Raw genomic sequence first — 27,718 nt, forward strand, 5'->3', positions numbered from 1 at the left:
TCGTCCTTACCACGCAGTGCATTTTGGTAGTTAGAAGCGCTTAATTTTCTCTTGTCACAATGTCGTCTGTTTTATTGTTTTTGGGTTTTTTTTAATGCCTTGTAAATAAATCTTTATTTGTTAGAATGAAACTACATTGTATTCTTTGTGTGTCTATATTTTTCCCTTCGGATTGATCAAAATCAATGAACTGCAAAATAGACAAATTAAAAATTAAAATGACAGAAAAATGTTTTGGGTAATTGCTTCTTATAGAACTAAATGAGACCGTATTTTAAACCAATTCAGTTGTGGGATCTTGAGCAGCACCCGCTGGTCAACTCAGTAACCCCCAAATAAGATTCTAAACCCACCTACTTAGACTGCTTTTCAGTCTAAGTATATTGGTTCTGGATGGAATGTCCTTATTTGGCTTGAGTGGATGTAGGCGGCAACATTTTTAAACCTGGAATGATTAATTCCTTGAGACGAGCATGTTGTTCAAAATGATCTACTTTGTGTATTGTATTTATTTATATTGCTGTAGTTTAGGGGTCGGGAACTATTTGGACCCAAAGAGCCGTAACGGCAAAAAAAGATTTTTTTCGGCGGAGTAAAGCTGCACCATTTATTTCAGGACATTTAACCAAACCACCAAACCCACTCTCCATACAAAGGATAATTCTTCACCACATTTTATTTCACTGTTTGTCATTTGATGATTTGATCAACTCTATGACATAATAATAATGTCCGGTCCTGTGTCCCATATCAATGTAACCATAGCACTTAAAATTTGTCTCCCGCCCTCAGTTTTTTTAAGAGTGTTAAGGCTCATTTTGACCGTCATTTTAGTCCTAAAAATTGGTTTAAAAACCAGGTGCGAGCAAAGTTCTTCTGTAAAAATGTCAAAATCCTGCAAAAGAATATCGTTCTATTTACCTTGCAGATATCCGAACATCATTACCGCTCACCCAGTTAAATTGCTCTGAGTGTTTTGCTGTTTTTTTTTGTGAAATAAATATTTATAAGTGGTTTTTCATCATAAAGTATCTCAACAGTGAACATACAAAGTTTAATGAGCTTCCATTTAAGAGGTTTCTTAAGCGACCTACAGGCAAAAAGGGGTATGTTGGTGGGACACCCTGACTGTAAATTGAAGTTAAGAATATGAGTTGCTTCGGTTCCGCATGAACCAAAGTATAAGGATATATTCACTCCACTTTAGAATGCCATAGACAAACGTGTGATGATTACATTTCGTCTCCAAATCATACATACTCATGAAAAGAGCCATATATGGCTCGCGAGTCATATGCACTCATAAAAGGAGTTGTATATTGCTCGCAAGCCAGAGGTTCCCTACCCCTGCTGTAGATTTTCTTGAATGATTTGTTGCAGTGACTCCATTCCTTGATTGATTATTTCTAATCATTTACCCATTCTCACCGTGTCGTTCTTGAGTGCCATAAAATAATTTTTTGATCACTTATGTGACTTTCTGCACTTATTCTAGCTACTATTTTTCCATATCATTCGTGAAAATCAATTTCTATTGGAATCATTCTTTCATTCAATTCTTCCATTCTTTTATTTCAAAATCGATACTTCTCAAAGCACATTTTATCTAGTTCATGTTGCCCACTTTCCCTGCTTTGGACATGTTGTTAGTTGATATTTACGGTTTATTGTAACCAAAGAAAACAACAAACTGAGAGCACAAGTACCGTATTTTCCGCACTATAAGGCGCACCAGGTTATAGGGCGCACCCCGAAAAAATAGTTTTTGGTCCTATATTTGACATACATAAGGCGCACCGGATTATAAGGCGCTACAATTGGAACGTCGACAAAACAGTCAGATAGTTCAGTCAAACTTATTACCCCCTTAACATTCCGAAAGCTTGCAAAGAAGCAAATACGTGTCGTAGACACGTGCGGATGCGGTGTCCGTACGATGTCACTCAAATGCATTGTTCCAAATATCATTCGGAAGGTTAAAGTCTTGGGATTCAAGAAATGCCAACCATTCCTTAGTTTCTAGTTTCTTTTTTGCTCGCAACTTTACTGTGCATATGACAATAAACACTTGGAATTGAGTTTAATTTAAAAATAGACACTCCATTCCATCCATTATCTGCACCGCTTATCACAGAAACATCAAGTTCAGTCTGAAATAAGATACTGGGAAAATATATAGCCGGAGTAGCTCACCGAAATCGTTGTGTTCAATAATAATGTGCAACCATAGTCCTTTTATATCTGTGAGTGTACTAAATCCAGGAAAGTAAAATATTTACAAATGCAGTACAGAATAGTAAAATACTGTTTCCTCCCCCGCCGTAGTTCGACCTAACATGCTATTCACATTCATCTTTTTCGGCCAATTGCAGGCTTTGTTTTGCCCCTTTGGCCTATACAAGCATGTAAATAATAAAAACGATCCGCCCCCTTTACCTCCGAATAACTTTAGCCAATAGTGATCGATTCAACTGATGATTGACACATCTTTTTCGGCCAATTGCAGGCTTTGTTTTGCCCCTTAGCCTATACAAGCCTGTAAATGATAAAAAGGATCCGCCCCCTTTACCTCCGAATAACTTTAGCCAATAGTGATCGATTCAACTGATGATTGACACATCTTTTTCGGCCAATTGCAGGCTTTGTTTTGCCCTTTAGCCTATGCGAGCGTGTAAATGATAAAAAGGATCCGCCTCCTTTACCTCCGAATAACTTTAGCCAATAGTGATCGATTCAAATGATGATTGACACATTGGTTACCCAATCCCAGCATACAACGCGGATTACTCGCGTTCGGAGGAAAATCTAGTCGGCGGCTGCTTGGATTAGTTGCAAGACTTTGCGACTTAATATTGATCCATAAATAAGGCGCACTGTATTATAAGGCGCATGGTCAGCTTTTGAAAAAAATAAAGGCTTTTAGGTGCGCCTTATAGTGCGGAAAATACGGTAAGTTAAGAAGGGGGGTTCACTGAGCAAGTCTGAGAAGCAGCATTTCTCATCAGCTAATGACCATCATGGCTATGCTTTAAAAAGCAGACAAATTTGGTCATCGCCTAAGCTCAGCGCGTGCTATAGCGTATGGCATGAATGTGATTTTTTTTTTTTTTTTTAGTCTGCAAATTTAGCCAGAAAGAGGTCAAAATTACAGGCATAATGGCCCGGCATTGCTTGGCATTGGGCATTCTACTTGGGCATGGTTGTTGGGGGCGAGGTTTGTTAAAAAGCGGCAGGGAGCGCCAAAGAGCCACATTCAGCTCCAGAACGCTTGTTCACGAAAGAAGATTTTTTTTTTAAATTTATTGGGGGCGTTTTGAAACTCGAAAAGGCCTAAGATACAACTGTGTAAGTTTTCATGAAAATTGATTAGCCGTTTTGGAGCCTATAACTCACATACAAAATAAGCACACACAAACCTGGATTTATGAAGTAGTTTAGATATCATATGTCACTTGGTAAATTAACTCTGTGATATTGGAAAACTAACTTGATGTTTTCTGGTATTTTTCCTTCAACTATTTTCAGGGGTGCTGCCTTGGGTCGGCCACCCATATGTTCAAAGAGCCGTAACCGTCATGAGGTGTCGGACGGACCCAAATGTGGTGCACAAAGGATGTGGTCTTACCCTACTCGGGGCACATTTGTTTGAACAGCAAAAACAAAACAAAAATACTGGTGCGAGCGAGGTGTTGGACCGGGATAGCAGAGGAGGAAAACTTTTTCGGGGTGGCGAGTATCTTGAAAAAGAGACTTAGTCATACCTTTAAGAAGACGTTAGGAGTGGCAGGTCTTGGGAAGAGGTAGGAAACTTGAGAGGGAAACATGAAAGGGAGTCTTGGGATGGAGGGAATCTTTAAAAGGAGACTTGGGAATACCTTTAAGAAGAGGGTTGGAGTGGCAGGTCTTGGAGTGGATAAACTGGAACGTGGAGGGAATTAAAGTAGGAGATTGGGGAAGGCGATGCTTGTCATGTTGCTGAGAGAAGGTCTTCAGGAATCAAAATGGTTGGGAGCCCAGGGTACTTATTGTCATGAACCAGAACATGATGAGGACCAAAACACGTGACGTTCTCACACAAGCTTTTTATTTTACGGGAAATGGGTCATGCACGTTAGGCAGTGGTCTGGTGTGTAAAGACCGGAAGCCAGAGATCGATTCCAATTGCCCTAGTTGATATCGGACAGATGGGGTCGATACCGGACAGGACAGACAGGCTAGATAATGAAACAGGATATATAAAAAATAAACAGGACAAACTAGACGGGAATGAAAACTGGAGAGAATAATAGACAGGACAAAAATAGACGAGAACAAACTGGAAACCGATATTAAACAGAACAAAAATAAACGGGCACAATACCGGACAGGGAATACCAAAAGGAAAACAGGACCGAGTCAAAAAACACGTCTTGCGGGGAAGAGGTTCGTTGTTGGGGTGACAAAAGAAGCGTGACAGCGCTGAACTTAAAATAGACAGAAAGCCAATCTGTTAACGAGCCGCAGCTGGCGCCACACGGGCGGGGCCAATTGGGCGCCATGATAACCTTGACACTCCTAGCAGAGGTGGCTGATTGTCAAATTGGAAACCCTTGGGGAGATATTTTTAATGTTTCAAAACTATTGAAAATAGTAATATTTGCAGACGACACTAACATTTTCTATTCAAATAACTATATTGATTTGGTAACCTGTTTTAATTGTGAACTAATTAACCTAAAAGTATGGATGGATATAAATAAATTATCTTTAAATTTAAATAAAACCAAAGTAATATTCTTTGGTAATCGTAAGGCAAATCAAGATTTAGAAGTAAAAATGGATGGTGTTGCAATAGACATTGTATCAGAAATTAAGGTTTTAGGGGTCATAATAGACAATAAATTAAGTTGGAAACACACATCAGACACATACAAACTAAGGTATCTAAAAGCATTTCAATAATTAATAAAGCCACATTTATTTTGAATTATAATGCATTGTATTTATTATATTGTTCACTCGTTCTGACATATTTAACATATTGGTCAGAAGTCTGGGGCAATAATTACAAAAGTTCACTACAGCCCCTTTTTATCCTTCAAAAACGTGCTATAAGAACCATACACAGGATATCGGGATCATACCAATATTTTATTCATGCAGACCAAATTATTAAAATTGGATGATTTAATAAAATCTTTCACTTCAGAAATGTTATTTAAGGTCAACAAAAACATAGTGCTAGAAAACATACACAAATTATTCACTCGGAAAGAGGGAAATTATAACTTGAGGGGCTGTAGTGAATTCAAAATCCCAAAGGTGAGAACAACCAGGAAAAGTATGTGTGTGTCTGTGTGTGGAGTCAAACTTTCGAATAGTTTACAGGATGAGATCAAACAATGTCCAACTATCCATGTGTTCAAATTTAAATACAAAAAAAGCATTACTGGCGAAATACAGGGATGAAGAGAATGGGATATAAGGGAGATTGGAAATACTGTGTTTAAAACTATGGTTAACTTGTTGTTATTGTTGCTATTATTATATCAGAACTGTTATTATAAATCTCATCTCATCTCATCTCATTAGCCGTACCACTTATCCTCATTAGGGTCGCGGGGGGCTGGAGCCCATCCCAGCCATCTCCGGGCAGTGGGCAGGGGACACCCTGAACTGGTTGCCAGCCAATCCGGGGGAACACAGGGACAGACAACTCATTCACTCATACACACCTAGGGACAATTTGGACCGGCCAATTCACCTGAAATGCATGTTTTTGGAATGTGGGAGGAAACCCAGAGGAAACCCACGCAAGCACGGGGAGAACATACAAACTCCGTACAGGAAGTCTGGAGCTGGATTTGAACCCACGACAGGTTCCCATGACATGAACTGTGCCGCACAAGCGCTAACCACTGCGCCGCCGTGCTGCCCCGTTATTATAAATATTATGTTTATTTTTATTGTTGTTATTATCATTGGTGCCGCAGTGACATTTGGTAACTAGGCGCATTATGACCTTGAGGGATGGGTATTGCAAAGATTAGTGTATAAAATATGTGATTGTAGTAATTATTATAATTATTGTTATCTGACCTATGTAATAAGTATATCCACGAGATTTTGTTATATTAGACATAATAGGAAAGGAGGATTTGTAAAATGTATTTAATAGGGAAAATAAAGGGGTGGGAAAAATAAGCATCTGCTTCTGACTACCCCTTTTCGAACATGTTAAGTGACATTATTTTGTTGTTGACTCATTGTTTTTGTCCTGTTTTTATTTTAATGTTCGAAATAAAAGTTTTCATTCATTCATTCATTCAAGAAAAGTGAAGGGGATTGGACTATGAGGTAAAGTTGCCATCTTTCAGGGAAAAGAATAACTGCAAGTTCTCATGAAAAAATCTTGCTGTGCTGTTAAAAAAGCTTCCAGTTGCTTCACCTTTTCACAGGGTTCGTTTTCAGTTCGCTTGTCATAGTCAGCATGTTTTGCCTGGCAAAAGGATGCTGTTATAACAGCACAGCAGCGCTTTTTTGTGAGACCCTGCAATTCAAATGAAAATGTTACAGCTACGAGGCCGCGACGCTGAAGCACTGCAAACCTTCATGGAGGGTGATTTTATTAAAGACTGTTCAAAGAATGCCTGGCTGAATCGTGGGTTATACCATGTCATATAAAGTTTGGACACCACTGTCATTGCAAGATGTTGCAACAACATTCTTTTTTTAATTATAATTTGACAGTACAAAGGTTATTTGTCAAAAAAAAGAGGTTTTAAAAGTAAAAGTCCTTTTATTTATTGACCTTAAACAAATGGTTGAGCCTCTAAACTGGGTTCGTTTTTTGGTTTCAATGTATAATAAAGTATTTGCTGTCCATGTTATTCGGGGCAGTGAGGGATAGGTTAGCAAAATATAGGTCAGAAAACGATGAAAAGTTCCTTTGAAAGTATTATTAGCAGAATATTCCAGGCACAAATGAGATACAGACAATGTCTTTAGAAATTCACATGTGCAAGGACAAAAATGGCTTATTATCATTCTTACACTAAAAGGGATGTCTATAAGCTCAAACAAAGCCTAAACTTCGGGGAAAACTAAACTTGAGGTACAGTGGTGGAAATTTCAACTGCACAACAAGCTGAAAGCAGACAAGAATAAGGTAATGAGGTGTTCGAGAGGAGGTGAGGTAGGTGGATTAGAGATTTTGATGAATGGTGTAAAGTTGCATTTGGGTTTGTATGTAGCAGCAGGTGGCGGTTTTGGAGGAGGATGTAAAGAACAGGGTGGGTAAATGATGCAAGGCAATGGATGTGCTGAACTGATTGTTCAAATGTAGAGATCGGCGAAAAGGCGAGGACTTTATAAAGGTGGTACCAACAGTGATATATGGCTCAGAGGCGTGGTGTTTAAGATTAAATGAGCGTAATATGTTAAATGTGTTTGCGTAGTATGTGTGAATTGACACGACTGGATAGGTAAGCAATAAAGAAATAAGGAGAAGAACTGCTGTGGTAAGAGAGCTTGCTTAGAGTGTTGATAAAAATGTTCTGAGATGGTTTGCACACGTGGAAAGAATTGATGACCGTTTGACTAAAAGAGCATGAAGTGCAGAAGTGGTGGAAAAAGAATGACAGGAAGTCCCAAATAAGTTTGGATGGATGGGGTGAAACGTGCTCTGGGTGTTAGCATGGATAGTGATGCTTTATTGTGCTTGTCTGATCCGTGCATGCACGCACTGGAAGTGTATTGATTGATTGATTATTGCTCCAGCGAAGGTCGGGGGGTCCCGTCCTTGTGCGTTGAGCCGACCAGATGAACCAGGTTTTTCCAATGCTGGCGGTCTTGTGCCAGCTGTTCTGCATCCTCTACAGCAACTCCGTGTTGTTGGAGGTCGCCCGCAACGACGTCGAGCCATCGAGTGCGGGGTTTCCCTCGTGGTCGTCTCCAGCCTGCTGCCTTTGGGTCAAACTGGAGAATGGCTCGTGTCGGATGGTCTGGTGGTAGACGAAGGACATGGCCAAACCAGCGGGTGCGGCGTTGTGCGACCAAGGAAGATGCTCGGGGCTGGCACGTGCGGGCTCTGAGCTCTTTATTGGAGACTCGCTGGGGCCACCTGATGTTCTCGATGGTTCTGAGAGCCCTGCTATCAAAACCGTCGATTGTTGTGGCCAGGGTGTCGTTCAGGGGCCATGTTTCTGAGCCATAAAGCAGGATAGAGTACGGCGAGGTTGTAAATGCGGAGCTTCGTCTTGTGTGCGATGGTCTGGTGCCGCCAGAGTGGTTTCCAGAGAGACTGCAGAGCAGATGCTGCCAGGGCTCTTCTGCGGAGAATCTCTGGTTTTAGGTCCCCATTGTGTGTCACCATGGACTCCAGATACACAAAGCTCTTGACAGGCTCTACGATGTCGCTACCAATTTGGATGGGAGGTGGATCTGGTCCATCACCGACATACATGAACTTGGTTTTCGTCCAACTCACTTGGAGGCCAAGCCGCGCTGCCTCTTGGCTGTAAATGCCCAGAGCATCTCTCAGCTGGCTGTAGGAAGTGCTGAGCATGATGGTGTCATCAGCATACTCCAGGTCAGTCAGGTGATAGTTGCCGAAAGACACTCCGGGGATGCGCTCACTAACCCTGAACATCAGATGGTCGATGATGCAATTAAAAAGGTCGGGAGCAGCCACGCAGCCTTGACGAACGCCGCTGGAGATAGTAAACCAGTCGGAGTCAATGCCGTTGATACGGACACAGCTCTCTGCGTTGCTGTAGAGCAGCTTGAACAGGGCTATGATCTTGGATGGTGCTCCGAGAGCTTGGAGGATGTTCCACAGTGAAGAGTGGCAGATGGTGTCAAAGGCGGCCTTCAGATCAATGAATCCGATATATAGATGGCGATCTTTACGGAATTCACGGGTCTTCTCTATCAGCAAACGGACGGCAGAGATGTGGTCCGTTGTGGAGCGGTTGGGCATAAAGCCAGCCTGCTGGGGACGGCGGCAGCTTCTGATTGCTGGAAGGGCACGGCTGAGCAAGATCCTGGTAAAGACCTTGCCCGGGATGAAGAGTAAGGTTATACCTCTGTGATTTCCACAGACAAGCCTGTCACCCTTGCATTTCCAGAAGGGCATGATGACTCCTCTGGTCCAGTCGGTGGGCAGCTGCTCCGATTCCCACACCTGGTTGAATAGGCAGGTTAGCCACTCCACCATGCCATCACCGCCGGCCTTGAGCATCTCGCCGGTAATGGCACAGATGCCGGGGGCTTTCTTGGTGTTCAGCTTCTTCAGAGCAGCTCTCACTTCCTCGGGTGTTACAGGGTCTGTGCAGCAGGCGTCACTAGGAGGTGCTGTGTTTGCAGCCACTAGGAGGGTGGGATCAGCCGGGATGGTGCTGTGCTGCAAGAGGAGGCTAAAGTGCTCCTTCCAGCGCGCGAGACAGTTGGCCTCTGTCATGATGAGGTTGCCGTCTGAGTCTTTTACCAGGGCTGTCTTTATGTGTGGGCCGCTACGGGCTTGGCGTAGTAGACTGAATACGCGGCTCATGTTGTTGTTGTTGGCCGCGGACTCAAGCTGTTGGACTTCTGCCTGCCAAAACCTCTCCCTATCTTCAGCAATGGCCACATTGCGCAGGCGGTTCAGTCTCCGATACTCTGTGAGGTCGCCTCGGAGCCGGGCCTCACGCCGCTGGTCTATGATGTTTAGTGTCCTCTCTGATATCCAGGGCTTTCTCGGGTAGGATCGCGGGCGTCCGAGGACATTGTGAGCAGACTGGAGGACACTTTCCTTGAAGGCCGCCCAGTCTGTCAGCTTGTCAGGAGCCAGGGCATCGAGAGTGCGGCGGATGTAGCAACTGAAGTCTCTGGCGATGTTGGGGTCGCTGAGTCGGGAGTAGTCGGGGCGAGGCAGAGTCTTGTGCTGGTTGGCTTGGAGCTTTAGCTTGAGCTGGGCCACCAGCAGACGATGGTCTGTGTTGCCAAGCTGTGCTCCTCTGAACACCCGGCAGTTGGTTACAAACGACTTCCAGCGTCGTGATATCAGGATGTGGTCCAATGCCTTCCTGGTTCTGCCATCTGGGCTGTACCACGTCCAGTGATGGATGCATTTCCGGGGAAACCAGGTGTCAGCAACACAAAGGTTGTTTTGGTGGCAGAGGAGGAGGAGGCGGTTGCCATTGTCGTTTGTTGTGCTGTCAACGAAGGTGGTGCCGACAGGTGAGCCGGGGGACCGATCATTGCTGGATAGAGTGGCGTTGGCATCAGTGAGGATGATGGTGACGTCGTGTGGTGGGGCTTGGTTGACAGCCTGGTGGAGTTGGTCAAAGAACGCGTCCTTCGCATCCTCATCAGCGACATCGGTGGGTGTGTAGGCGACGATCACTGTCATCTTGCCGTGATGGTGGAGGAAGCGAGCAGACAGTAGTCTGTCGCTTATTGGTGTCCAGCTGATGAGGGACCTCCGGAGGGCTTTTGGAATGGCGAGAGCCACACCGTAAAGGCCGGTCCGACTCTCGGGGCCACTCCAGATGTAGCAATGGGTGCCAGCTGTTGTTTCACCATTGCCTTGCCATCGTACTTCACAGAGCCCTGCCAGTGTGGTGTTATAGCGACAGAGGTCTCGGGACAGCAGGGTGGCAGCTCCGGGGCGAAGGAGTGTCTGGACATTCCAGGTGGCGACACGGGTCTTACGACGAAGGTCGATCCGTACTCGTTGGTCGGGGGCAGGCTGGGGTCCGTTACCGTGTTGGTCAGTCCGGTTTCTTTCTCTGGTCAGTTTCATAACAAAGGGGGTTTCTCCTGGGTGAGTTGTTAGCCCTCCGCAGGATAGTCGGTTGGTGGGGCTGCCACCTCACAGCGTACCGACACGCTGGGGTCTTTGTTTGTCTGGAACCTACCCCGGGGACCGGCCCGCCATGGGTGACCCTACCAGGAGCAAGCTCCCGACGGTATCGCTCTCCAAGGTCACTGGAACACGCAAGCCCCCTCGCCGCATCAAGGCCAGACCCATCCGAGTATGTTGAGTGTTAAAATTGGAAAGTAAACATACAAGAGTTACGATCCAGAAAAGTGCTCCCTTGTGTACTATCCATAGTTTTAGAACCATTCCAATGTTTACGAAAACATCACATGGTGTCAGAAGTTGCTGAACTTGTTGGTAGGAAGAAAGAAGAGAAACGGAAGGTTTTAAACTGATATTTTGGAAGAGTCAAGTGCATTGCAGTTTTCCCCCCTGGAGCTGTTGGACTTCACCGAACCAGCAACTTTGCCAAATTGGGAAAAAAAGGTTTTCCTGGTACAGGATTGCAACAAAGCTGACTATGGAAAAGGAGGAAATACAGGTCAAGCGCCTTAATATTTTCCATGGGAGCTGAGGCAGAGCGCATATTCAAATTGTTCACATTTCAAGGCGCAGCAGATGCTAATAAATACGATCCCTTGCTATCTAAATTTTGATGCACATTTCATCCCCAAACGCAACGTCATCTTTGAGCTGGCAAAGATTCACGCAAGAGCACAATATGCCAGTGAAAGTGTTGAGGATTTTATAAGACAACTCTACGAGCTGGCGGAGCACTAGGGCTCAGAAGGATGATGATTTGAGGGACAGACTGGTGATTGGGATCCGGGATAAGCATCTGTCTGAAATACCACAGCTGGAAGAAGATATGACACTGTGCAGTGCAATCTAAACGGCAAGGCATCATGAACTCATAAAAGGACAAAACTAGAGCTCGTCTTAAAATGTAGAAGTTAAAACTTTCAAACAAAAATGGAGGAAAGACTATGGTGCAAAGGCACAAAAACAGAAACATGAAAAAACAAAAGGGAGCTGTGGGAGATGTCACAGAGACCACAGTGAGTCTGATCAGTGCCCAGCAAAAGGAAGAAATGTAACAAATGTAACAAAAATGGGACACTTTGCAGTGGCATGCAATTCTTGCTTCGCTGTTTGGTCAAAAAATCGGAGTTCGAACGCCGGGGTGGATGTTTCACATCACATTTTTTTACTCCTTTTAATTTTCTCAGGTGCAATTGCACCTCCAATACACTAGGGGGCGTCCAAGATTAAACAAATGTGTAGCAAATGGGCCGAGTTACAGAATTTCACCACACCGATGAAGCTGCAGCCTAGAGGTAAGATCGGGCCCAAAAAAAGCACCCGAACCCGACGCAGGCCCGGGGGGTATTAAACCCGACCCGGACCCGGCCCGACTAATTAACTGGATTTGCTGGCCCGGCCCGAGGGGGCCCGAAATGACATATTTTATTTATAAGGAGGGGTGATTTATGATAACAAATTAAACTCTGCCTTTTGTTACAACATCTAGGCCTAAGTTAAATAAAACTGTATAAACATTTACATCTTTTATATTTCTGTGTCTGCACTGCAATCTGTCATTGACGGTTTTTTTTTTGAGGTAGCGAAAACATTTAAAGGCGTCCGTCATTTTGACGACTTGATCATTGGGCCATAATCCACAGCAGCAGTAGTCGTACGCCTTTAAGATTTTAGCGCAGCACTTTCATTGAGAGGGGATGTTGACGTGTTGTGCCGACTCCTATGCAAATCCCCCCCCCCCCTGATCGTATTCTATATAAAACGCTTATTAAAACAATAAAGCGAGCTAATTATAATCATTGGGAGATCCTAGTCTATATAACGCGTTTATTTAAACAATAAAGCGCGATCGTATTCTACAGATTGCGTTTTTTAACGCGGATGAAAATCTCACCAACGTCAATGTACGCTTCCGACAAAAGCGATCGTATTCTATATAATACGCTTTAAAACAAAATAAAGCGAGCTAATTATAATCATTGGGAGATCGCGTTTATTTAAACAATAAAGCGCGATCGTATTTTACAAAATGCGTTTTTTTAACGCGGATGGAAAAGTCACCAACGTCACTGTACGCTATGATTTCCGCAACCACAACTAATTGTACACAAATAATGTTTATTTGATTTACTATAATATCCGTATGTAATGTCTTTTTTATTGTGAATGAAACCCTGGTTGCATTGGATCCCGCGGTGTAAACAAATTGTTGTTTTTTTCATTTAAAATCGGAGGGGGGGGAGGAATTTCCATAGGAGTCGGAAAAATAGCGATTACAGCTCCTTCTCCGTTTTATCCAAATTATTTATTTTATAACAAGTATTCCTTGGTCTAGTATCCATACATGGTTTAAGTATATATTTTTAATGAACATTTAACACATTATTAATTAATTTTAAAAAAAAAAAAAAAAAAAAAAAAAAAAAAAAAAAAAAAGCAGGACCGAACCCGACCCGACCCGACCGTATGACTGACATTTCAGGGCCCGACCCGGCCCGAAATTGCCTCGGGTTCGGGTTCGGGTTCGGGCTCGGGCCATAAATCTTACCTCTACTGCAGCCACCAGAGTCATCATGACTTTAATGACACTGTCATGAACCACTTCCGAAAAGTGCTAAAAAGAAGGCAGAAGCAAGTGTCATTGGATAGATATTTTAAGAGAAAAGAACATCCTGTAGCCAGTCATCCATAGCAAAGAGATTTGAACGTGTGAGCACCCCTCAGACAGAAGTTTTTATGGAAGGGGTTTCTCCTTCCAAACAATAATTTTCCTTCCTCCTCCATCCCTCTCACCGTCCATCTGCGCCTTCTGCTGACCACCACAGAGGTAAAAAAAATCATATACATAATCTTTTTTTATCCTTTTTTATTTTTACACGTTCATGTTAGCGTAATCTTTCGTACGGAAGATTACGCTAACGCGAGTGTACGATTAGCCTGGGTTACATTTATGTTATTTGTGTCTTAAAAGTAAACATTCAGGGTGTTGGAACGGATTGAAACAATTTACATTATTTGTAATGGGATATATATATATATATATATATATATATATATATATATATATATATATATATATATATATATATATATATAAATGAATAAAATTCATGGGTTTTCCCCCGGGCACTCTGGTTTCCTCCCTCATTCCAAAGACATGCATTTCAGGTGGATTGGCCGGTCCAAATTGTCCCTAGGTGTGAATGAGCGACCGAGTTGTCTGTCCCTGTGTGCCCTGCGATTGGCTGGCAACCAGTTCATGGTGTCCCCTGCCCACTGCCCAATGATTGCTGGAATGGGCTCCAGCACCCCCGCAACCCTACTGAGGATAAGCGGTGTAGCTAATGAGATGAGATGAATAAAATTATGACTCACAACACGTGGTAAGCTTTCTCTCCTGGCTTTGATCTCTTTGATCTCCGGCAAAACTAACATAAAATGCGACAGAAACAAAATGAAAATAAATCCAAACAGCTTGCCAACATAATTTTTGCTTTTCCATGTATTCCATTACTCCCCAAGCCTGCACAAAATTTAGTAATTTTATTCAGATTTATTTCCTTTTGTCTTTTATCTTGTCTTTTATTAGCATATTTGGTATTGGAGTAATCCAAAAGTAATTGAAAGTAATCCAGTTAAAGTAACCCTACCCAACCCCTGTATATATATATATATATATATATATATATATATATATATATATATATATATATATATATATATATATATATATATATATATATATATATATATATATATATATATATATATATATATATATATATATATATATACATAAATAAAACGCATATCTACATTATGGAAACAGTCTGTTTTAAAATTTGAAGTTGTTTGTCGTGCCTGTCGACCGGGCCAGTCTGGGCACGTTTGCCGAGGGTCCCTAAAATTGTTTCGGGACTTCCCCTGCTGAATCCTGGCGCCCTTCTATTGGCCCACCATTGAAGAAGTGTTTTATGTCCCATTGGAGCCACGAAAGCACCCAGGAATGCATTCCGCTGGGATTTTACTTAATGAGCTAAAGTAGGAAAACACTGTTTTTGTTTGATTCGTTACGCTTGTTTCGATTGGCTTCGGGCATAATTGCAGCATTTATTGATTGACCAAACTGGAACCGAAATTTATGTTTTATTTTATTCGCACCAACAATGTCAGAAGAAAAAGAACAGCTGACGCCAGCTTCAGTGAACCCGAGGGCGCTTTGTCGCGTGTGTAAACGCTTGTACAAAGATCCGAAAATCCTGCCATGTTTGCACACTTTCTGTCTGGAATGTATCAGCCATTTTGAGCCATTTTCGGTTCCTTCTGATCGCCCACGGGGTGCTCCAGTGCAAGAGGACAGCGAGAAAGAGAAAGCCCCGCGGGTCAATGTCACGGTTCTCTGCCCGGACTGTGACTCCGAAGTGGAGCTTCCTCCCTCGGGGCCTGCCGGGCTAAGCACCAACCACCTGGCGTTAGACGACGTTTTTCTGGAAACCTTGGTCAGCAATGGCCCGCTTGGCTGTGACTTGTGTGGGGAAGGACGAGCCGAAAGCCGCTGTGAAGTTTGCTGTGTCAACTTGTGCGAATTCTGTTTCCAAGCCCACAGGTACGAACTTATTTCACAATTATTTACATTATTTTAACCTTTTCGTTTAGTTTAACCTTTTTCTATCTTGCCCTTCCGGTTGGGTAGAATAGCCAAGAAGTTTACTCAAGAAAAAGTACTGTTACTTCAGAATACTATATGATTCGAGTAGACATAAAAATAAGTCATCCAAATAAATACTTGAGCAAAAATCAAGTCAAAAATTAAATTCATTTTTGACGTCCTGAATCACATGTCTCAATATCTCAAAAGGACTGCACAGCAGCGGCGTCACCAGACCTAAATCTCAGGGAGGGGCGCAATTTTATTAACCCATATCTATTTGCATAACAGACAGCACATCCAGCAACAGTAAACAGCTGGCCCCATTCCAGACAGTTTTTTTCTTGGGATGTATTTTTACTTAGATTTGTGATGTTGAGTTGACATCAATCCATCCATTATCTGCACTGTTTATCCTCAGTAGGGTCGTGAGGGTGCTGGAGCCAATCCCAGCCATCTTGGGGCAGGGGGCACCCTGAATTGGTTTCCACCCAGTCGCAGGGCAGGCAGAGACGGACAACTCACTTGCTCATTCACACAATTTGGACCGCACAATTAACCTCACATGCATGTTTTGGGATGTGGGAGGAAACCAGAGTGCCCAGAGGAAAACCACGCAAGCATGAGGAGAACATGCAAACTCCACACAGGAAGGTTTGATCTCATTACCTCAGAACTGTGCTGCGGACGTGCCAAACTGCCATGCTGCCCTGTTGAGTTGACATTTGTTGAATATTTAAAAAGCTTTTATTTTTGCTATTTTATCTTTTATTGTATTTGTAAATATGATAATGTATGTTTCCGGTGTTTTTCATGGATGTGTTACATGATGAGCTATTAAAACAAATAGTTTATTTTTGTATTCCGTAGTTTATACGTTATTGCACTGAAGTCAATATTTTTAATTCATGTCAAGTCATGTTTATTTGTAAAGCCCTTAATCACAGGAAGTCTCAGGGCTGCACAGACCACAGATTATTTAATACTATGGGCTACTATTGCACAATAACCTGATCTAAAACCGACATAAGGGCGAGGAAAAATCCAAAACTCGCAAAGATCACATGTTTGGAGACTTACCTGAAAATCACTTTGATGACACAACACAATAACAGGAGAAAAACATCAAGCACGGGGAGGATGCACTTACCAAAAAAAAAGATTGAAAACAAATTCTGTTCTGAATATCATCCTTCCTTCTTGGTCAAGGAGAATAATATCCATCCATCCATTTTCTGCGCCGTTTACCCTTACAAGGGTCGCAGGGGCCCGGAGCCCATCCCAGCTATCTTCGGTCAGTGGACAGGGGATACCCTAAAGTGGCATTTTGTTGGTTCGTTACATTGCAAATCAATTCATTAGTTAAATGAGACTCTGAGGAAAGTCAGAAAAGCTCAAAGAAAAGCTGATCACCAGCAGGTGTTGGCTGGAGTTTTATCGTGTCCGGGAATTGACTAAGGCGGCATCGGAAGGGAAAGCTAACAGCTAGACAACCAACTCTTAGACCACCACTGCTGAACGTGGCTAGTCACTAACGCCAGATCCATGACCCATGAAACGGAAAGCTTGGAGCTTCTACTCGTGGAAAACCACTACATTTGTGAATTTTGTATTTGAATCATCACAAAGACCTCGCAGAAGTCGCGGTTACCTGACGCTAGTGTAAAGCTGGCCAGCCTCTCTCTAAATCGTTTACTTACCCTGAAAAGAGTAGCCCTCCAATTTTGTTTCACTTTTTTATAATGACCGTAAAGACTATTCATCTGTAATTCTGTTTTTATTTGTAGATCTATAGTAATTTTCTTACAGTCGTATATTTTCAGTCTCTAAGGACATCATCTCGAGGTAAGATTGCATGTCTCCGTGTTTAAGTTTTCCCCAAAAACAAAACAAGCACAGAAATGCACTTTTCTAGTAAACTCAAAAATCGCATCAAAATAGCAATATAGGCCTGAATTTTTTTTCTTCCCAAAATCATGCAGCCCTATCATTTACTGATCAAAGGGACCCCCAAAAGCCTCTTTTCTTTCTTGTTTTCTTCCCATTTTTTCCTGCGGTTTTTAAAATTATTTAAAAAAAATTTTTTTTTGTTTCTTCCCAACTTTTTTCTTGCTTTTATTTCTTATATTGTACCCTATTTTCCTCGTTTATTTTTTATTTTCTTTTTTTCTAGCTTTTTACTTCATTTTTCTTGCCTTTTCTTATATTTTCCTAGCTTTTTTGTTTTTTTTCCCTATATTTTTTACTTATTTTTTTATACCTTGTTTTTCTTATTTTTTGTTTTTCCTTTTTTATTTAACTTCATTCGTTTCTTTTTTTATTGTTTCCTTTTCACTGTATGTTTCCCCTTTTTAAGTATTTTTGTGCATAACGTTACATAACAATTAGGAATAGATAGATAGATAGATAGATACTTTACTCATCCCCGCAGGGAAATTCACATTTCCAGCAGCATCCCTTTGCTGAGAACAATACACTAATAAAGCAAAAGGAATACAATATACAAATACCCAATGTGACGTTCTAATACCCACTGTAGCGTGTTGTATAGAGTATTTAAATAGTGCTACATAAAATACACACTGCAATAAAAGTACGGTAATATGCAATGTAGGGGGTGTGGTTTAATGTGGGCCTTTACTCTGCCGGGTGGAGTTGAAGAGCCTCATGGCATTAGGAAGAAAAGATCTCTTCAGTCTGTCCGTGGTACAAGACGGTGACAGCAGTCTGTCGCTGAAGCTGCTCTTCTGTCTGGATATAATCCTGTGTAGTGGATGTGAATCTGTGAATATATAGATTTTCGATTTATTGACTCAAGTAAAATGTATGTGATTTAGAAATACTCATAGAAGTACAAAATGTCCCAAAACTTACTCAAGTAAATACAACTGAGGAAATGTACCCCATTACTACACAGATAATAAGAAATAAGAGTTAGTACTTGAATGAATGAGCTGACTAAGGCTGCGATCATAACTTTAAGCCAGGAGATGGCGGCAAAGAATAGCGTCATTTCAAGTTTTTTTTACACCACCTTTTAAAAAGTAAACTTCATAAAGTTCTCATCTCATCAGCTGCACCGCTTATCCTCAGTAGGGTCGCGGGGATGCTGGAGCCCATCCCAGCAATCATCGGGCAGTGGGCAGGGGACACCCTGGACTGGTTGCCAGCCAATCGCAGGGCACACAGGGACAGACAACTCACTCGCTCATTCACACCTAGGGACAATTTGGACCGGCCAATTCACCTGAAAGTTGATTTATTTAAATTTTTTTACAAATAACTTGTGTACTTTCAGATAAAAATTTTAAAAATATTCTTACTGGGATATTGCACTATTAATTTAGGACACTATCACTTTATCACTTGACGCTGCTATCGGTTAGCTAGTGTGTAAAAGGGAAAAGTGTGAAGCAGATTGTAAAGCTCTTTGGGAGGTCTTCGGTGACTTGAAAAGCGCTGTATAAATGCAGACCATTTACATTCCCTTCAGATTATATTTTCTTCCCATCGTATGGACATTTTTCGGGAAAAATAATGTGGCGCAATATGCTTCTACCTTTCTTTTAGCATGTTGAGAAGTCCAACTTTGTCTGGAATAGAAAGCATCTTCCTCTGCTCTTTGGGCCAGCTGCAGGTGCCTATTTGGCCCAGAGTGTTGTGTTGACGCGCCAAACTTCAAATTAAAGAATATTAGTGGATACATTACATATTATAGGTTCCACAAGCTGTTCTTTGTACGTGTACAACTTAGGGTGTTTGGGTGGTTGGATCCCTTGACCATCCCTTGATAGTAGGGGCACCACTTTTACTGGTGTGTCTTGGGTGCACCCTAGTTGCACCCATCCCTCTCCAGGCCAACAGACTGCAACATTATTGACACACAGACAGAAAAGGGGCAGGGCGATTGTTTAGCCAATCAGCATGCAGAACACAATGCACGATAAAAATGTGCTAAGTTGCGACACAGCGAAAAGTTAACCATGATACAGCGTGCAACCACTGTACATGCATTTAATTTGGGGACATTATGTAACACTCTAATTTCCTCCAGTGCATCTCCTTCGCAGCACTTGTGTAATCTCCATCGATTATGTCATCCACAGGCGTCAGACACGTACATCTTCTCACACCATACAGCAGTTGAAAGATCTCAAGTCTCGCGGTCGCCTCCGCCGTCCTGTCCTATGTAGCATTCATCCTGGCCAGGTCCTGCGCCTCTTCTGCCAAACTTGTGATCTGCCGGTGTGCCTGGAATGCGCCGCGACTTTGCATTCTGAGCACCACTGCTCTCCAGCCCACGAAGTCGTCGGAAACCATAGCGACCGCATCAGGACGCTTGTCACTGACCACCTGCGACCTCACCTTGAAAAACTGGAGCAGACACTCCAGAAGGTCGGTAAGCTCTTGCCCTCCTGTCCACTCTCAAATAAAGTGTATTCTATTTTACTTTGTCTTATACACACATATATTAAGGGCTGCAACTAAAATTATTTTAATGATCGATGAATCGAATTTTTTAAAGTCAAGTCATGTTTAATTTTTATAGCCATTAAAGGAGTCTCTAAGGGCTGTACAGACCACAGATTTTTTGTAACTACAGAATATTATTGCACCATCCCCTGATCTAAAACCTACATGAGGGCAACGAAAAACTCAAAAACCTCAGCATGAGGAATATGAATAAACCTTGAGAAGGGACATGAGGTAATCCCCCTTCCGAGATGACCAGACTGCAATGGATGTTTCTATAACAAATAACACACATAAATTGTCAACAAGAAATGATCTATGGAATACAAGTGTGTTTTAAGCCCAGATTTAAACAGTTCCTCTGAGGTTGCAGATCGAATCTCAGGGGGCAGAGCGTTCCACAGCACCGGGGCCTGAATGGAGAACACTTTCAAACCTGCTGATCTCTTCTTGGCCCTTGGGATTACTAGTAGACCATCATTTTCAGAGCGAAGGCCCCGTACTGAAATATAGGGGGAAATTAAATGTTAAAGATACAAGGGAGCAAGTCCATGCATGATTTTGTATAATACCAACAGAGCCTTAAAATCACATCTTAAGCTAACAGGGAGCCAATGCATTATATATTTGCTAAAATCAGGGTAAAGTGATCAAAATTTCATGTCCTAGTTAAAAGCCTCGTTGCAGCATTTTGTACCAGCTGCAGGCTCTTGATTTTGGACTTAGGGAGACCGGAGAGTAGAACATTACAGTGATCAAGACGGTAGGTAACAAACGCATTAATTATTATCTCCGCATCACACTGGGAAAGCATTTTTATTTTCTTTTATATTCAAATATTGAAGGTTTGAACAGATACAAAATTGTGCAGAACAGAATATCATATAATCAGGGATCAGAATTTTCCGCGGATCCGCGGATTTCCGCTGTTTTTGAACCCCAAAGGTCATTCCCGTAAATCGTCTAAATTCGATGAGAAAATATTTTGGGGGGGTGAGGTATGATACGTGACTGTTTCATCACCCCAAGTTAGCAGTTAGAGATCGCGAGAAAAATCGACTCCTACCATTGGTCGATAGGTTCGCTGATAACCAATCAGCGGAGCTTTTGTTCAGAGCATTGGCTTTCTCAAACATGGCGCTCCTTCCGGTCTTTTCAAACGGTGAAATGAGTGTTTGAAAAAGTAAATATGAAAATACTAAGAAAAGAAGACAAGGCTTTTGTCTCCGAGATTGATAAAGGAATCAAGAATAAATTTAAGTGGTCATGGCTGGAGAAGACTGTCACAGTAAACGTTAGAATCGGCGCAAAGATTGAGGAAGTTACAGAAACTTTGAGCCAGTTCATCGCAAAGTGTGATGTTCCAGGGAAAGCAAAGTGTCTATACTGTGTCGATCTGATCAATTATGGTACGCGAGGTTGTGTGGCACTGATCGATCATGCTAAAATGAACAAGCACAAAGCAAAAATAGCTTGCCGGCGATCAAATTATGCACTCGGATCCGCATTTAAAATCTGCAGTGAAACTAACAGTAACACCACCGGTTCAACATTATTGGCCGTTCCAAATCCTTCCACTTCAAATACTAGCAGCAGTCAACCACTGGTTCCCCTGTGTGACAGAAAATCCCAATCTGAGGTATTTATAAATCTATTTATTTATGAAATGATTTTATCTTTTGTGTTTATACAATATTTAGAACAGGATAAACAAAATGTATGACATGTATTTTCTTTAAGCATGTTTAGTTTGTGCATTCTATTTTCAAATTAATGATGAATATTTATTAATGTATATGTTTTCATATACATTGTTGATTAGTAGCTAAATACAAAGTCCATCTTCATCATCAAAACACAACAACAATGGTGATGGTTGTAACATTGTAATCCCCCAATTGTTTTAAACATCTTAAAACTGAAAAAAAATACATGGTTTCTGTTTTGTTGGATTTAATTCATTCTAGTGCAATTTTCACATAGCAAACAAGATAAATGCTGTTGGCTTTAGGGGGGCTTCGTCGCCCTGAGCCCCCCACCGGGCTCCGCCCTGGACCTGGCCGGGGCCTGCGGCCCCTGGACCCTGGCTATTTCAGCTGAAAATGAAAATCTCCATTCTGATCCCTGTATAATATAAAACATTAAAAAAAACAAGTGTTTGACAAATAACTTGACAATCAACAAAAATACATACAAAAGTATGCTATACACCTGCAAATGTGAAAGATACTCTTTTCCTGCCACCTTATCTAAGGATCATATTACATTTAGACTTTTCACATAAAACTAAAACAAAGTGCAGTAAATAAACTTTAAGTGAGGCAAAATTTTTATCCGCCAAAATATTTCAAAAATATAAACCCACTTTTCAAACTGTTGTTTAACAAATTAGTTTTTTTCGGTTAATTCTTTCACAATGATCAACATTCCCGATATGAAAATATACAATATGCTTAAAAGTATGCCTCTTGTGTTGACATAAACATGATATCGTTATTTTTTTTCTTTTTACTTTATATGATAGATAGATAGATAGATAGATAGATATATACTTTATTCATCCCCGTAGGGAAATTCACACTTCCAGCAGTCTACCCCGTTGTTTATTAACAGATTAACATGATGCCCGAGGGTGCTTGTAGCGGAGTGGATGACGTCACGCCAGTCCAAAAGTTCGACATTCCTGCGGCAGATGGAAATCTTTTCTTTGTGACAATCCAGGGATACACCACCTCGTGCAAGTCCGCCTCCTCTCCGATTCCCCCCGGCTTTCATGTCTCTGTTTAGCGACGTTGAAGCCGGATTTCTCCAGGTGGCTCCGGGTGGCTACACGTTAGCGTCCGGAATGCTAAACGTGAGCCACGTTTCCGCAAAACACAGCAACTGCGCTCCCTGTGCGCTTCGATGTTTTCAAAAAGCACTCGATGATCTTATTTGGTCGTGAGTTCGCATTTACCATGATTACGGATGGTACCGAAGACTTATAACGCCGCTAGCCGCTTCGCTAGCTTCGGCTTTTCTTCCACCATGGGCCCCTTCATCACGCCGGCACGAGAATTCCTCAGGGCAAGGAGTTGAAATACACGCATTTCTTGTGCGTTAAAACCCATGTCCATAGGATAGAAGTAATCCATAGTGTAGTTGTCAAAACGGGAAGAAAAAACACCGAAGATAGGAGCAGACAATAAAACAATTGGGCAGCTGCTGGAAAAGGCAGCCGCTCGTGGCAGCGCCGCTTTAAAAAAAAAAAAAATCCATCCATATCCATCCATCCATTATCTGCACCACTTATCCTCAATAGGGTCACGGGGGCGCTGGAGCCCATCCCAGGCATCTTCAGGCAGTAGGCAGGGGACAACCTGAACTGGTTGTGAGCCACTCACAGGGCACACAGAGACAGACAACTCACTCGCTCATTCACATTTAGGAACAATTTCGACCGGCCTATTAACCTGACCTGCAGGTTTTTGGAATGTGGAAGGACACCGGAGTGCCCTGAGGAAACCCACACAAGCATGGGGAGAACATGCAAACTCCGCACAGAAAGGCTGGTCGCTGGATTTGATCCCATGATTTCGGAACTGTGCCGCAGACGTGCTAACCACTCATCCGCCATGCTGCCCTTTTTACCTTATATCCATCCATCCATTATCTGCACCGCTTATCCTCAGTAGGGTCACAGGGTTTTTTATCTTTATATATTTTATTCATTTATTCACATTTCTTTCCTCTTATTTATGAAGCACTTTCTGTTCTCTTGTTAACTTTGTAGAGTTTGACTGTTTAATGCCAATTTGGTTTGTAATGATGCAATGTTCGATTAAAAGAACATTTAAAAAAAAAACGTAAGCTACTTTTATAAAAAACGGTCTCGAGGCGAATTCTGCCAGACCAATGTAGTACTTAAAAATTTGCAATGATTTATGTGCTTAGTGGCTCATAATTGTGGAACACGATGAAATTATGAGGTAATTAGTTGCCAACGCTTTTAAGAATCCGGGTTATCGATTCGTTGTTTCAGCCCTAATATATATATATATATATATATATATATATATATGTATATGTCCAGTCAAAGACCAGGCCTGAATCCATTCGAGAATCTGTCGGCAGAGCTGAAGACCACTGTCCACAATTACTCGATCCGAGCTCACTGAGCTCACTGTTGGAAAATGGGAAATGGGCAAAATTGATAAAGACATACCTGGATGCAGCCATAATTGCAGAAAAAAGTTTGCGCTACAAAGTGTTAATGCAGGGGGACTAGCTATATTGCACTGAGAATTTTATGTGATAAAATAGTTTTAAATATTATATATATATATATATATATATATATATATATATATATGTGTATATGTCCAGTCAAAGACCAGGCCTGAATCCATTCGAGAATCTGTCGGCAGAGCTGAAGACCACTGTCCACAATTACTCGATCCGAACTCACTGAGCTCACTGTTGGAAAATGGGAAATGGGCAAAATTGATAAAGACATACCTGGATGCAGCCATAATTGCAGAAAAAAGTTTGCGCTACAAAGTGTTAATGCAGGGGGACTAGCTATATTGCACTGAGAATTTTATGTGATAAAATAGTTTTAAATATAACATATTAATACAATAAATTAAATTCCATTTTGCAACGGCGTCCCGCTTGTTTTTGATTATTGAAAAAAATGTAAATTTTATACCCTTTTGTTTGAAGAAAGGTTTGCGAAAGGTTGAAAAGTTCAAGTGGGGCCAATACTTTCGCCAAGCACTGTGTGTCTCTATATTAGGGCTGCCAATAATATCCATTTCATTAGTCGATTTGTCACAGACTATTGAAACAATTAGTCGAATATTTGTATAGTTTGTTTTTCCTAAATTTAGCATGAAGTTGATTTAATTATGTGGGAAATAATTAACGCAAGAAGATTTGGTACAATGCTAAATACATCTTTTTTTTGACATACAGCGGATTCATACATAAATAAAACAACAATAACTTATCTAAAACCAATTTAGCACAGTGTTCCGTCAGTAGAGATATACTGTAAAGCCATAAGTAAACCTCTGTCCATTTTGTAGGCGACAGGCAAAAAAATAATGAATTAAAATCAAGTTAACATTCTTTTTGCCTGCTAACCAAGACCTTGCCTATTAGCTAAAGTAGAACACTACATAAAACAAATATTACAGGAATTTTGTGAAGTACATGAGCGAGTGAGTTGTCTGTCCCCGTGTGCCCTGCGATTGGCTGGCAACCAGTTCAGGGTGCCCCCTGCCCACTGCCCGGAGATGGCTGGGATGGGCTCCAGCCCCCCCGCGACCCTAATGAGGATAAGCGGTACGGCTGATGAGATGAGACATTCAGTGGTCAACTGCATAGTCTGTAACAAAATTACTTGACAATACTCAACAGTTTAAAATGGAACGTTTTTTAATGTATTAACAATTTGTTCTTCGGACTTAATGCATTTAATTTCAAATGCATTTCTCAGACACATTATGGCATAACGCTCAAGATCTCTTTTATTGTGAAATATAAACCTATAAAATGTACACTGCATATCATCAAAGCTTGATGTTACTTGAATCTCACCAATTCACCAAACCCAAAGAGATTTTCATCTTCTGTGTCTCTGGAGATTATGCAACAAAGACGTCATTTACGCTTCATGCAAGCAGTTTACAAGCTTTGCAAACTTTCTTTCTGCTTTTTGGCCAAACATTTTCACTATTTGCAGCTTGTAATCTGCGTAATATGATTTTATTTTACTGTGCCATTTTTCTTAAGTGTTTTTTTTTTTATAAATTACCTGTGTCGTGCCCGCGTGATATGTCTCCCCCTAGAAGGGCGTGTATACGTCACTAGTGCAAAAATCACTAAAACAACTCTGTATCTCATTTTTAGAGGCATTTGTTCTTTGTATAGAAATCAATTTTGAGCAAGTTGAGAATATTTACTTTGGCGAAATGACGCCCTATCTTCTTAACCTTTGATTGGTTAAAAAAAGGAGGACAACGCGGTAAGGTTGAATTGATCAGCACAGGCCTGGAGCGCCCTCTTGCGGTTTAGTATGAAAATAACATCTGAAGTTATATACCCGGTAGAGGTAAGATTTTGGGACCCCGTACCTGGCCTGAATTTCAATCTGGGTTCAATCACTAAAGCCAAGCTTCTTTTTTATTTATGTATTTATTTTTATTTTTTTCTAGGTGGAGGAGCTCCACAACATGCATGCTATTTGGCGTATTACCTTTACTCAAGTAATTATTAGGATGACTTGGATCACATTATGCTGAAGTAACAGTACTCTTACTTAAGTAACACACATCTGCGCTGCGCTTGATTTGAGGGGACCGAGCCCGAAGTAAACCCGAAGCTGCACTTTATCGCTGCACGTACTTTAGCCGAAGCATGCACTCAAGCGCCAGCGTGCGGGGCGCCGAAGTGCAACTACGAGTTTACATCAGGCTCTGTCCCTCAAATCAAAGGAATTGATCGGGCTCCGGCTGGTTTGGGCTTTTATGGGCAAAAAGGTTTGGGTTGGGCTCGATTTTATTTATTCTATTTTTTTGGCCGCATCTATTCTCTAATACCTGATGATAACGTGCTAATAATTTTATAGATAAATCTCATCCAGAATATAAATCGCACTGCGAAACAAAACTGAGACTTATAGGTCAGATAATATGGTAGTCCTTATTCACCGCATCCAGGATAAAATTCTCCCAAACTTTAGAAGTTTTTGTACGTGTACTTGATGTTAAAGTCGCCAGGTTTTTTTTGTTACCGCTCAAGACAAAGACGCTATTGCACATGATCGTTTCTCAACAGAGATTATATTCACGTATAGATGTCTCAATCTCGAAAAATGTGTCAGGCAATGGAATGCTCGACTACTTCTATTACAGTCTTTTGTCAACGTCGAATAAATGTTGCAGCCCTAGTGCAGTGAGTATGGGTGCCCAAATCCTTGAAAATGCTTGAATTTTAATGTGCTTTTAAGGTATGGAAAATACTTAAACTTTGTGTGAAGTGCTTGAAATTGCTTTAAATTGCTGCCATTGCCATATTTTTTGGCAGTCTGAGTTGATAAACCCTGCAATAAATAAAGATATACCGGTATATTTTTTTTAATAGTGCGTGAAAATGAGGCCAACAGCCCTGGTCTGGTGACTTGTCAATATGGCGTTGTCATGTGAACTGCCACAGCTCCCTACTGGTTGCCCCCAAGAAGACCGCACTGTCTAGAACTAGTCAAGTCCAGTCAAGTGTTTACTTGTATAGCCCTTAATCGCAAAGAGTCTCAAAGGGCTGTACAGACCACAGATTATTGCAAACCACAGACTTATTACACCATCACCTGATCTAAAACCCACATGAGGGGAAATAATACACAGATACACATTAATTGTCAACATAAAATCTAGTTTATTTATATGCTACAGAATAGAAGCGTGTTTTAAGCTTAGATTTAAACATTTCCACTGAGGTTGCAGATGGAATCTCAGGGGGAAGAGCATTCCACAGCACTCCGACTATTTTGGTTCACAAATGACTCCTCAGATTTTATGTGTTTAATGATATTTTTTTTAATAATATTGTAAAAAAAAATATGCACTAAATCATTCAGTTATTAGTAAGGGGATCCCTGCAAAACACGTGAAGTATAAACTATAATAATAAAGGATCTACAAAACAAAATAGTAAAATACGAATTTTTTTTTATCTTATTTACACACTGGACAGATTTAAAGTCGAATAACACGAACTCCCTGAAAATGCAA

The 27,718-nt window shown here is 41.4% G+C and overlaps 1 protein-coding gene across 1 annotated transcript in view; it reads left to right on the forward strand.

The window, feature by feature from the left end:
• The first annotated feature begins 14,710 nt into the window (after positions 1-14,710).
• Positions 14,711-27,718, forward strand: part of trim45 (tripartite motif containing 45) — a 28,207-nt gene continuing 15,199 nt past the window's right edge. The window contains exons 1-2 of the mRNA XM_088353189.1: positions 14,711-15,428; positions 19,577-19,865. Of these exons, the coding sequence (XP_088209315.1) occupies positions 14,989-15,428; positions 19,577-19,865 (729 nt within the window). The 5' untranslated portion in view covers positions 14,711-14,988. The remainder of the gene's footprint in view (positions 15,429-19,576; positions 19,866-27,718) is intronic.

This window comes from Urocampus carinirostris, chromosome 14, assembly GCF_059441175.1.
Source record: "Urocampus carinirostris isolate Australia breed hairy pipefish chromosome 14, RoL_Ucar_1.0, whole genome shotgun sequence".
NCBI lineage: Eukaryota > Metazoa > Chordata > Actinopteri > Syngnathiformes > Syngnathidae > Urocampus > Urocampus carinirostris.